General features: G+C 38.1%; 1 protein-coding gene across 1 annotated transcript; it reads right to left on the reverse strand.

Moving 5' to 3' along the window:
• Positions 1–935: 935 nt before the first annotated feature.
• Positions 936–1,915, reverse strand: LOC149161827 (diacylglycerol O-acyltransferase 2-like). The gene is made up of 3 exons (XM_089435575.1): positions 1,772–1,915; positions 1,415–1,501; positions 936–1,203 (listed from the first exon to the last, which is right to left on the reverse strand). The coding sequence occupies exons 1-3, from the start codon at positions 1,787–1,789 to the stop codon at positions 1,102–1,104; spliced, it is 207 nt and encodes a 68-aa protein (XP_089291701.1). The 5' UTR covers positions 1,790–1,915; the 3' UTR covers positions 936–1,101.
• Positions 1,916–13,848: the final 11,933 nt, after the last annotated feature.

Raw genomic sequence — 13,848 nt, forward strand, 5'->3', positions numbered from 1 at the left:
TGCTGAAGGAGAACATATCAGCAACAAGAGGTAAAACTAACACTGTGTCTCTTAGAAAGCCACCCTATTAGGAGATAGACTTCCTTGGAACATTGACACTGATGCAACATGGAAAATTATTGGAATTGAAATCTATTTTTGCATATGCAAAAGAAGAAATGAGTATCTATTTAACCAAAGTCAGCATAGTAAATGCTTTACCTGGGATGATGGCTTCCTAATTTGTTCAAAGTTTCAAACCTCCATTTGCATATCTAAGTATAGGTTTGCAAGGTGGAGATAGAGATTGGGTATCTATGCCAACCTCTAAAGTTTTAAGGTAGTGCACCTTGCAACATGAGCAAGGAACCCTTTACTAACCCTGCCCATTCTGCTTGGTCTCTTTGGTCTAAAGGTCACCTTTGAGACTGAACTGGCCATGCATTTTGGGAGCATTGCGAAAGTCACCATAGCTAAATCCTCCATGTCCCTCCCAAAATGAAAAGTTTTGTTGCCTGGATCTCATTGTCTCCAAGGATGAGAAGCCTCCCAAACCCAATCAATGAGATGATGTTTGGGAACCCATTATCACTGGTCTTAGGTCCACTGTTCAAGGTTGGGGGCCACCCCCAAATGACAAAGAAGATCCTCTGCCCAATAGTAATGATTCCTACTATTGCATGACTTGACAACTTGAGTGGGCCAGCTGGCCCTACTTTAATTTCAATATATTTTATTTTAAAGTTTGTACTATACATGTGGCCTATCTGGAATTTGTTATTTTTTGGCTTGTAAGTTATCTAGATATCTAGGCTTCAGGGTCTCTTAGCTCCCGGCAGCTGCTTAATGCAACCCACATTTTTTTATAAAGTGCCTTGTCCATATTTTGATTCAGTAGTAGTCAAAGGAAGCTTTAATAAAAAAACAACTAAATACACCTTTAAGCTTTGCAATTTCCCTAGAGTCCATATTTCAAATTTCAAGCAGCTAAACCAGAAACACTACTAGCAACATAAAAGGAGAAAATATTTCAGTGCTGAAGCACAAGAAAAAAGGCAAAGGAACATACGATACTGTCATTAAATAAAATCGACAGAAAACCAAAAGGAAGGGCCAATATGACTACCCAAATTTTCCCCAAAATACTAATGGCGTGAACCGAATAGCCCGTGCAAGATGATTGTATAGCTCTCCTCTTGGTCTCCACCATCTGTATGCCTCAGTCTGAATAAAATATCAAGTAAGAACAAGGCAAATTAGTAAAAGGCTAAAACCTAAGGTGTCAAAAAATACAAAGGTTGTGGCATAGTAAGGTATCATTATATACTAATAATAAACATTAGAAACAAAGAAAAAAACAATTTTGAAAATTGAATGAGATATCTCAAGGAAACAACTTCAATAATTTAAATAAATGATTCTCACATTCACCAACCTGACCAAAGCAAAACACAGGGACTAAGGGACAACCAGTTTCAATAGCCACACGGACAAATCCATGCCTCTTTCTCAAAAAAGAAACCTGTGAAAAGGTAGTAATTTTAAAGTAAGTTCACCTATTCATATACTATTTCCTTGAAGAACATGATACATTTTCATAGTGCCTAAGTGATATTTCTCTCTAAACCAGTGCTTCTAAGTTCCCACTAGCTCTCATGTTTCTCCCTATTGATCTATTGTCTGTTTCACAAAGACAAAAGAGAGCATTTCTCATTCAATAAAAACAGAACCTCAGAATCATTACCATAAAATGAACATTTAGTATTTACACAGACAGTGGAGAAGAACTGACCTCTGTACCATACTCCATATAAAATATTTCTCGAACACCACCAGGAATAACAATGCAACTAAAACCAGAGGTCAGATACTTAATAAAGTTCTTCCGAGAAGCAGCCACCAATCCCAACCAAGACCATATATGATGTAAGAGTGGTGTGTAGAATATCTAACCAAACGAATCAAAAAATCATGAATCAGAGTACATCCATAGTGTTCTACATGACAGTCTCATCCATCCCTCACAATTTCTAACAAAATTTCATTATGATTAAGAAAGTTACCAAAACATAATGCTGATAGTTTAACTTCATGTGATCTTGTTAGTATTAGTACTTACAACACTACTTGCAAGAGCCTTGATCCTAGGCAGGGGCATATAACCAGTATGATTGCACAGGGCTACAATGCCAATTGGTAAAACTGAATGTGGTTCTACAGCAAACACTGCAGACAAAAGTCCATCTTAGAAAACAAAATATTTTCACCCATACAAAATATTGGGAAGACAAACTACAACAAGACTCATATCAAACTCCTCTTCTTACTATCTTCCTCTTTCAAGCAAATGACTAGACAACTATGTTGCACGAAACTTCTAGGAACCCAGCGTTTCGGGCTGTAACCGTACCCGAAACTCGACCAAAACTTGACCATCATGTAATCATGTATGAGAGTTAATATAGACTTGGTTTTCCTTATAAATTGTCATCTATGGGTCTTATTCCCTTTTTTCTTGCAAGATAATGTGTTATTCACTTATTTATAACCTTTTTTATATATATCTAGACATATATGATGTTTCAGCTGATGTTTTGGTCGACGTTTCCATTTTTGGGAGGTGACATTTCTAAACGTACCCGTTTCAGAAACTCTGAAACGTTTCAGCATTTCGTGCAACTTAGCTAGACAACAAATAAAGACAAAATTGATGATTTGTCACATTTGTGCCTGTTATTCAGCATAACTGGATACTGTGCCTCGAAAGTTGATACACTATTCGAATTTGTTTAATGTATTAATTTTATCTCTGTTTATTATAGAACGTGGAGGGTTTGTAAAAAAGGCAGCAGAAAAGTTGCACTAGTGATATTACAGGAATCCAAAGAGAGGTTTGTAGTGCATGACTGAATAAATGCAGTGATGGAGATAATAGAGAAACTACTTAAGCAGCTTCGACACCAAGTTGAGAAGTGCTTTCACTTGGTTCAGAACCTTCCAAGACCTAAAAGTAGTATTAGTCATTTACATTTTCTCTTCCTTAAATTAATGCAAAAATTGCACAAAGATAATAAATTTCCCAAAAGACACATTTAACATCCCAGTTGGAAGTTGGTTACTGAGCCAATAAGTTAGACCTTCCAGCACATGTCTAAGGCTCAATGTGATATCACAGTGGATTCAGAGAAATCAAATACCTATATCCTACATTAAAGCAGTTGACTGAAATAATGACAAATTTGTTAAGAAGCATGAGGTCAACAACTATAACTTCGAGGAATGATATCTTCCACAGGCATAGAACATTCATAAGGCTCAAGTCTCAAATGGATTCCATAGTAATGACATAACCTGAACAACATAGCTAATGCCATATAACAAAACTATCAAAAATGTTGATTGAAAGAAAACCAATTCTCAACTTGAAACAAAATCAAACATATGATAGATGACCTTTCCTAAATTGCAATAACTTCCAAGTTACATCATACATTTGCATTGAAATAGGGAACCTATTACCATATATTCTGGATCACTGAGAAATTTTGCTCAAACTATAGTTGGAGCTGCAGTTCACTGATGAAACTAATCTAGCATTAAACATCCACCAAGATTCCATTCTCATGTCGTCTGCCCTACAACCCCCTCAAAGTGCATGTGCCAAAAACAGATGATGCCAGGTGCAAGTCCTGACAAATTTAGGAAGAAGGGTTCCACATCCTTGGATGGCATGTATCAAAAATAGATGAGACAAGTCCCATGATATTTTGGAAGGAGTCACACCTATTCACTAATGAATCCAATAGAGCATTAAACACCCACCAAGATTCCATTCTCATGTCGTTTACCCTACAAACCCCTCAAAGGGCATGCTCCAAAAACAGATGATGGCAGGTGCAAGTCCTAGGAAATTTTGGCAGAATAGTTCCACATCCTTGGATGGAATGTGTCAAAAATGGATGAGGCTGGGTGCAAGTCCCAGGATATTTTGGAAGGACAGTCAAACCCCAAACTTAACAATAAAGACAAAGTTGACCCATGTTATACAGTGTAGCCCATAAACCTTGGAATGTGTTTCTTGAAGCTACTTTGGAAGAAAAGGGAAAGAAAATAGAAATGTCAATTGTGCCAACTAGAAAAAATGATTTCTTTGCCTATAATAGCAAAACATAGAATACACATCTAGAGCCATGGATTAGCTACAAGCTGAGCACTTGCAATGATAATCAACTAGATTCCAAAACCTATAAGCATGCTACCCATGACAATGCATGGAACAAAATATATTAGCTAGAGATAAACCATATTGCATATTGCAACTCACATCTTCCATTCTGCACTTTAAATTTCGAAAAACTCTACTCCAAGAAGACATTGATAGCCCTTCTTTTGGGTCAGGTGGCTTCTCTGCTGATAACATCCACTGGATTCTCCTCAAATGAGCTTACCCGTAGAGGAATTGTTGTACCGACCTCACAGTCCTTCTTGAATTATCTTCTTCTATCAATTGTGTTTGGAAGTTAATTAATATATCACAGGAGATGGCTTCGAGTTCAGTGGTACTACTATGTTTTGTTGTCTTTCGTGGATGTTGAAGCTAACTATGTTGTGGTGATGGCATATGACTATACATCAATAACAACTGCCATGTTGCTGGACTGTTAGACAATTCCTTCTGTCTTGTCCCTTACATGGATATTCTTGAAGACAAGATACAAAATCGGACAGTTTATTGTTGTAGGAGTATGTGTTTCTCGGCTTATTCTCATTACATTTTCAGATGTGCATGCCTCTAAAAGACAAAATGGGAGAAAACCTATTCTGATCCAGGCCTCCATTGCAAGATACCATTAGGTATCCATTGCTTTTATATAGTCCTTCCATCAATTTACATACTCAATAATTTCAGTATAATATTCAAGATTTTCTCAAATAGATACCAAAAGGAGGGCTATGATGGTGCCAAGGCCGACATTTGGTCTTGCGGGGTCATACTTTTTGTTCTCCTGGCAGGTTTCTTGCCATTCCATGATGTGAATTTGATGGCCTTGTATAAGAAGATCCATAAGGGGGACTTCAAATTCCTACCCTAGTTTTCCTCTGATGTCTGACAACTCATTCTCTGATTCCTGAATCCCAACCTTAAGACGAGGATAACCCTCATCGAGCTAATGGAGGTCCCCTTCTTTTGGTAAGGCTTCAAACTCTCGCAACCCAACTACGATGTCAATGCCAACCTCCTTAATGATGTCGATTCGACGTTCTTTATTCTGAAGCTAGCTCGCTTCAACACGTTCAACATTATCGCTCTTTCCCCTGAATTCGACCTCTCAGGGTTATTCGAGGAAAAAACCCTAAAGTAGGAATTGTGGCTCACATCGACTCAGCCATCCTGGATCATAATAACAAAACTGTGAGGAGATTGCCAAAATACTGAGATTAAGAGTCAAGAAATATGAGGATTACAAGATGAAGTTACAGAGACCTGAGCAGGGGCTGAAGGGGCATTTTTCAATCGATGCCGAGATTTTCAAAGTAACACCCTCATTCTTTGTGGTGGAGCTTATCAAGATCAAGATCGTGGGAGATATGAAAAATAGGCACTGAGAAAATCAATGTTTTGTGGGGCAAGTTATTGAAGAGATCCTCCTCCATCTTCCGTATCGAAATTCAACCCTGAAACCCTAGTTTTTCGTGAATAACTATTGAATTTCCTATGAAAACGTAGAACAAATCTGTGTGAAAATGAACAAATATGTAGCTAAGGCATCAAAGTTCAATCGATTTGAAGAACGAGAATCGATCTAGATATCCTAAATATTGATCAAGTGTGACCTCTTGTTTCCATATATTCCAGGGAAGATTGGAGATTGATATTGTTGTGCAAAACTATTGTTCTTGATCCAAGATCTTTTGCTTATAGATGTGTTAAATAATTACATGCATAAATTGTAGTTTAACAGAGAAAACTTAATGTACACATGAGGAAAGAGGAGAACACATAAAGCATGAAAGAAGACAATAAGATTTGATAATGGAGTTTGCTCATCTTGGACTACGTCTCCGGGCCCTGCTCGATCAATGGGGAGGCCTTCATTCATTAAGTGGCATGAAAAAGAAGAGTACAAGCATCAGTTACAAAAAGGAGTCTTATACCTACATACTGAAAAATGGCCGAAAAATGCAGAACTCAGATGGAGAAATGGATAGTGCCATTGTATTTATGGCATCGAGAAGGGCGGAAACCATATAAAATTTGTCAAAGTCTGACAAAATGAAAATTTTCCCCTCCTGCAAGTTCCTGCCTCGAACCCTGTGCACTACCCTCTCCTCTGGCACTTTTCTACATTCATCGTGTTTTATAACACTTTTTGTTACAAGGATGCTTAAAGCGAGGAATCTATTTGTTTATAATAGAAGTTATTCGAACAAAAGGATTGGCGAGTGTGATGAATCCGACTGTCTGACCTTTCTTCACAACAAAACCCCAAAAGTAGCCCTTTTTCATTCAAAACAATAATACACAAAAACACTAAAAACTCCGACTGCAAATATTTAAAGCCATAACTCAAATTATATCAAGTCTACCCTATTCTCATGTCAAGTATGCACTTTATCACAAGTCGCATATCGCAGTGCCAATGTTCATGGTCCACAACCCTTTGTATGTTGCGATGCGATCAACATCGTTGATCGCCAATCACTGATATTGGCTCATCGCTATCTACCCCATCGCTATATCAAAATCACAATATCGTTGTCTCAATGGCCCTTGTATCGGGGATCACCGATCGCCAATCGACGATTGTCGATATCGTCGATCACTGATATTGGCGTATCACTATTGGCCCCATCAGCATATTGCAATATATAACGGTTAGTGGTTCTTTCCATATGCCATGGACTATGCCGACCCGATCCACCGATCCAATCACATCGATTCAATCCCGACCATCAATCTAGCAGATCCAACGGCTCTGATTCAACGCAACATCATTTTCCACTTCACTTGGGTTTCCATCATTCCTTAATGTTTTTCCTTGCGATCCCTATTTTATGCCACTCCTTAGTGTTTTTTCTTTGATACTCTGTTTCCGATATATGAAGATTTTAGAGGTTTAGGATCCATTTTGGATCAATCCACCTGGATCAATCCTCCCCATTGATGAGATTTTGGGCTGCCAAAAGCTTTATCAATCAATTGCCAAGTGAGGGAATTGTTCCCTCACTCTTTCCTTCTCCATCCATTTTGCCTTGCTAGGGCGCATCCCCTTGAAACCAACTCGAAGGTATTCCACATCTCCCCATCGTGAAGTCCTAGTTCTTCTGTCAAGGATGATGTCTTCAGGTAACTCATCGAGATACTCTAGTGCAAAATCATCAACTGTAGGGACTATGCCCACCTCCTCAGTGTCCATAATCAATGGTGGTTCATACAGCTTTAAGTTCTCCACATTCACTATGTAGTACATTTGCATATATATCGGAAAATTGAGACGTAAGGACTTATTTCCAATCTTCTCCAAAATGGTGAATGAACCATACCGGATTGGTCGTAACTTCTTCCCTTCTCCCTTCATCCTATCCTTGGTGATATGGAACCACACCTTGTCACCTAATTGAAATTGATGATTGACTTGGTGTTTTTCATGTCGAGCCTTGTAACGAGCTTGAATTTTCTCCAACTGCTCCTGTACTGCTTGGTGAATCAACTAGATCTGCTGGATGAACTGTTGCACTTTGTCCCTATCATTACACCCACTGGGGTCATCCTACATTCCAAATACCATATCAAAAGGGTCCTTGAGCAGGTAGCCAAAGCATGTCTCAAATGGTGAATGCTACATAGATGAGTGCACTGCTCGATTGTAGGAATGCTGCACATATGGAAGATGCTCATCCCACAACTTAGGATGTTTCCCACAATAGCCTTGAAACAAATGTACCATGGTGCGATTGACAACCTCTGTCTATCCATTAGTATGTGGATGAAATGTTGTGCTTCTTTTCAACTTGGTGTCCATCATCTTCCACAAGCTGGTCTAAAACTCTCCAAGAAAGCGAGAGTCCCGATCTAACACAAACAATGTGGGAAACCAAAAATCGACCCAAACATGCTGAAAGAAAAGACAAGCTGTCTGCACTGCAGTTATCTGCTTTTTACATTGCATTAAAATACACATCTTACTAAAACGGTCAACGATGACATACAAATAGTCGTGACTTTTTCTAGACAAAGGAAAACCTCCTTCAAAATCCATCAACACACTTTCCCATGGGCAACTCGAAATAGGGAGTGGTGTGTAGAGCCTGAGTTTTCTATTAAAGGGATTTGAAACAGAACAAATCACACAACCCTTTACATAGCGAGTCACAATGCCCTTCATATGAGGCCAAAAACAAAATCTTTATACATGACACAAAGTTTTTTCAATATCAAAATGACCAGACACAAGGGAGGTGTGGGCCTCCCAGATTACATGTACCCTTTCTCCTGTGGGTATGCCCAATTTGCTAAGGTGATACAAAAGTTTCCCCTACGAATGATAGTTTTCCACCTGTGAACCATGGGTTAGTTTTTCATAAATCTCCTTAAAGTCATCATCATTAGCATATTGTTCAGCATAACTCTCAAAAGATAACGAAGCATTATGCAAAATAACAAAAGTAGAAATAGGAGGGCGAGATAGCATATCGGCCACTTTATTGCTAGTGCCCTTCTTATACTTTATTACCATATGAAACTGTTGAAGAAAACCCATCCACCTGAAATGAAGAGATTGTTGCAACTTGGTTTGTGTCTGAAGGTACTGCAAGGGCTGATGATCTGTATGGATGATGGTCTCCTTTCCGATCAGGTAGTGTTTCCACTTTTTCACACTTTGAACGAAGCCATAAAGCTCCTTGTCATAAGTGGGATAGTTTATCACAGCCTAAGAGAACTTCTCGGAATGGTAACATATCGGCTTCCTTTGCTGCATCAGTATAGCTCCCATGGCATATCCGTTGGCATCTGTTTCGATCTTGAACGGTTGTTGGAGATTTGGTAAGGCTAAGACCAGTGTGGTGCTGATCTTTTCCTTCAATGTTTTGAAGGACTTCTATTGTTCCCCTCCCCATTGAAAGACCTGTTTCACACTTGTCAATGTGTGCAAAGGTGCTGCAATAAGAGAGAAATTGGCAATAAATCCCCTCCAATATTGGACTGCACCTAAAAAGTTGTGGACCTTGGTTACACTAGTAGGCTTAGGCCAATTTACAATTACTTCAACTTTAGAAGGATCAATTTTTCACTGACCATGACCAACAATATGACCTAGGTAAACCAAAGAGGTTTTCCAGAACTCACACTTTAACAATTTTACTTAGAGTTTTTCTTTTTTCAATACATCAAACACTTTCTTCACATGACATACATGTTCATTCCAACTTTTACTAAAGAAAAGGATATCATCTAGATATACAAGAACAAATTCATCAATGAAATGCCTAAAGAGATCATTCATGACCCTCATGAAAGTGGCTGGAGTGTTGTAAAGTCCCAATGGCATCACCATCCATTCGAACAACCCCTGTTTGGTCTTGAAGGCAGTTTTTCACACATCCTGCTCTGCAATTCGGACTTGGTGATAACCACTACTCAAATCCAATTTGGTGAAATAGATAGCATTATTTAACTGATCTAATAAGTCATCAATGCGTGGAAGAGGGTAACGATTTTTCACAATGATTTTGTTTAGTGCTCAGTAATTCACGCACATCCTCCATCTGCCATCTTTCTTTGGCACTAAGATAATCAGTGAGCCACATGGGGAAGTGCTCGGCCTGATGACCCCTTGGTCTAGCAATTCCTACACCTGCTTTTTGATTTCCTCCACCTCAATGGTTGACATCCTGTGCATGCCAATATTTGGTAAAGGAGCGTCATGTTGCAAATGGATCTCATGTTGGATTTCCCTCTTCGGAGGTAATCCCTTCAGTTCCTGAAACATCTCATCATAATTATAAATTAATTCATATAATTCCTTTTTATGTTCCTAATCACAACCATGGAAAGCATCAGCTAATTCTGCGTCTTTTCCCCTTACAACCATAAGCATGCAACCCTTACTAGTATTCACCAACCATTTCATTTGTCTTGCACTTACAAGGCTGGCATTGATTTTAGTTTGATGAGCCCTTACAATATATTCTACCCCATCTTTTGTGATTTGGTATTTGTTTTCATGACGAAAGAAGATTGCCTTTCTATCATACAGATATGGACTCCCTAACACCATGCCACAGATATCCAATGGTATTACATCAACTTTTACCTTATCCACTAACTTAGAAGCAATCACAAATTTAACCTTACACTGCTTAGTTACATTCAATTTTGCTTTATCATGTATCCATCCCAGTGGGTAAGGTTTTGGATGTGGTGTAGTTTCCAAGCCTAACTTCTTTACTAAGGATTCTAAAATTAAGTTTTCTTGGGATCCTGTATCAAATAGAGTTTCCACTTTTGTATGATTTATGATAACTCTAATATGAAATAGTTCAATTCTCTTTCGTTCATTAGGAAGAGACTCATCTATTGAACTAGTGCCTTCATGTGCTTCAGAATTAACATGAGGTGTAAGAGTACCTTTTGTTCCTGTTGCTGTGATTAATGCTTCGTCCCCCGAATGGGATCCAAGGTCTTGCTGCACAGTTGCCATTGTCTTCTGCTTACCTTTTCCTCCATACTTCTTTGGTCTCATTTCTAGATTCATTTTCCAACAGTGATCATCATCATGACCTTCCTTTTTGCAATGAGTGCAATAAGACCTTTCTCCTTCTTCTTTCTTGGTTGATGCCGTCTTCTTCTCCTTTCCTTTCCATTTTTCTATAGGTTTTCCATTGGGAGGTTTGAAAGGTGGTTTCTTGGAATGATCATCTCTTTCATTTTTACCCTTGTTCTCAAGATGAATGGCCTTTACACTAGCCGAGTCAATGGTGGTTGGTTCAAGCAACAATAATGAATGCCTAATGTAACTATGTAATGATCCAATATACTTAGTTTCTACTTCAGGTGAATCAAGTGCAATACCCAAATTAAGTGTTTGTTTTCTAAACTCCTCTGTAAAACTTTGAACAAACTGACCTTTGCCTTGCCTTAAATACTACCAATACGTTAATGTTTTTTGCTTGTAACCCAAGGGATAAAATTGTTCCTTTAATGTAGAAATGAAATTAGACCATGAGGAAAAAAGGTTACCCAGATTCTTACTGCTTTTCAATTTGCTCTCCCACCAAACAAGAGCGGTGCTACTCAGTCGAAGAGAGGCCAGCTGAATCTTTGCCTTGTCCTCATCGATCTGCTAAATCCTGTAGTAGATTCCAATCTACCGAATCCAGTTGTTAAGCTTTTCTGCATTACTTTCACTGTTAAACATGGGAAGATCAAATTTGACATCTAATTTAAGAAAAGGTTTCTTAGATGCATCCCTTGAATTTCTACGATTATGGTGATGAGAGGAAGAAGAACTTTCACTCGTGGAAGGAGAAGGAGGGGGTTCTTCTCCACCGTCTCCATGTGCTAAACCTTGTTCTTCTAGTTTTCTCTCTTCTGCTTTCCCCAGCATTGAAAGCAACTGACCGACATTCTCTGCCATTGAATAGAAGGTTTTATAGAAATTGCGCTCCTCTTCAAGATGAGCCTCTTCATCTGCCATGTTTCTCCTTCGATGTGCACACCCCGCTTTGGGATCAAAAGACTCTAGTTTCCCTTCACCTCTTCGGAGCCTGTTTCTTGTTAGCATACAAACATGCAATTCACATCTAAAAAGACCTGCTCTGATACCACTTGATCCAAGATCTTTTGCTTATAGATGTGTTAAAGAATTACATGCATAAATTGTAGTTTAACAGAGAAAACTTAATGTACACATGAGGAAAGAGGAGAAACACATAAAGCATGAAAGAAGACAACAAGACTTGATAACGAAGTTCATCCATCTTGGACTACGTCTCTGGGCCCTGCTCGATCAATGGGGAGGCCTTCATTCATTAAGTGGCATGAAAAAGAAGAGTAGAAGCATCAGTTACAAAAAGGAGTCTTATACCTCCATACTGAAAAATGGCCAAAAAATGCAGAACTCAGATGGAGAAATGGATAGCGCCATTGTGTTCGTGGCATCGAGAAGGGCTGAAACCATATAAAATTTGTCAAATTCTGACAAAATGAACTTTCGCCCCTCCTGCAAGTTCCTACCTCGAACCGTGTGCATTGCCCTCTCCCTCTGCACTTTTCTATGTTCATCATGTTTTATAACACTTTTTGTTACAAGGACACTTAAAGCGGGGAATCTGTTTGTTTATAATAGAAGCTGTTCGAATGAAAGGATCGGCGGGCATGATGAATCCAACCGTCTGACCTTTCTTCGCAACAAAACCTCGAAAATAGCCCTTTTTCGTTCAAAACAATAATACACGAAAACACTAAAAAATCCAACTGCAAAGCTTTAAAGCCGGAACTCAAATTATATCAAGTCTACCCTATTCTCCTGTCAAGTTCATGCTTTATCGCAAGTCGCATATCGCAGTGCCAACATTCATGGTCCACAACCATTTGTATGTTGCAATGCGATCAACATCACCGATCACCTATATTGGCGTATCGCTATCGGCCCCATCGCTATATCCCAATTGGAATATCGTTGTCGCAATAGCCCTTGTATCAAGGATCACCGATTGTCGATTGTCGATATTGCCGATTGGTGATATCGCTGATATCGGCGTATCGCTATCGGCCCCATCGGCATATCGCAATATATAACAGCCCGGGGTTCTTTCCATATGCCATGGACTGTGCCGACCTGATCCGCCGATCCAATCATGCCGATTCAATCCCAACCGTTGATCTAGCAGATCCAACGGCTTTGATTCAACACAACATCATTTTCCGCTTCACTTAGGTTTCCATCATTCCTTAATGTTTTTCCTTGTGATCCGTGTTTTATGCCACTCCTTAGTGTTTTTTGTTTGATACTCTGTTTCCGATATATGAAGATTTTAGAGCTTTAGGATCCATTTTGGATCAATCCACCTAGATCAGTTTTGGTCCTTTTTTTGGGTGGGAATTAGATCATGGTAAAATATGTTTAACAACACGCCCAATTTTGAGAAAAATGTGTTAAATTATGGGATGGATAGATATGTTTTTACGCACTCAATTTTGAGCAATTGGTTTTAAATTTATTTGAAGATAATTGAATTTGGGCTTCTGTGATCCATAATAGTTGTAAGCAGAACTTCGGCAAAAATCACATGAGGAAAGACCTTTGTCGACGCGTTTCAAACCAACCAGTGTGGTTCATCGTCAGGACAAGTTGAAGAAACAGATCCAACTTAGCGTGTTAAATAGTCTGAGCAGAGACTCCAATGGCTAAATCGACCAACGGCTAATTTTGACCTACAGTCCATAGGTCAAATACTATTCATTAATTTAATATTATTATTATTTTTTTAATATTAATACATAAAATATTTTTACTGGTTAGTTATAAAAATTAATTAATTAATTTATTAATATATATATATATTAAAGTTATAATATTAGGTTAATAATACAAGTTAGGATCCAAAATAAATAAAATATTATTAGTGGTTAGTTTAAGAAGATAATTCGCTTATTTATTTAAATTATCCATTGATTATTGTTGATATAAAATATATATATCATATAGTTAAGGTTAAAATTAGTTAGAAAAGGTAAATTATTTAATTTAATAATATAAGTAATTTTTGTTTAATTAAGTTATTTATTAAATATAATCAATATTATATTAATAAAATAGCTTTGATAATACTATATTATTAACATCAGTGGGGAAAATATTATTA

Source organism: Pinus tabuliformis, chromosome 5_2 (genome assembly GCF_031772625.1).
Source record: "Pinus tabuliformis cultivar Carrire ecotype Pingquan chromosome 5_2, CPIR1, whole genome shotgun sequence".
Classification (NCBI taxonomy): Eukaryota; Viridiplantae; Streptophyta; class Pinopsida; order Pinales; family Pinaceae; genus Pinus; species Pinus tabuliformis.

What these genes read in the sequence shown, in the direction of transcription:
- LOC149161827 (XM_089435575.1), bottom strand. An exon ending in CTGTGTTTTGCTTTGGTCAG is followed by an intron (nt 1,204 to 1,414) that starts GTTGGTGAATGT and finishes TATTTTATTCAG; the next exon opens with ACTGAGGCATACAGATGGTG.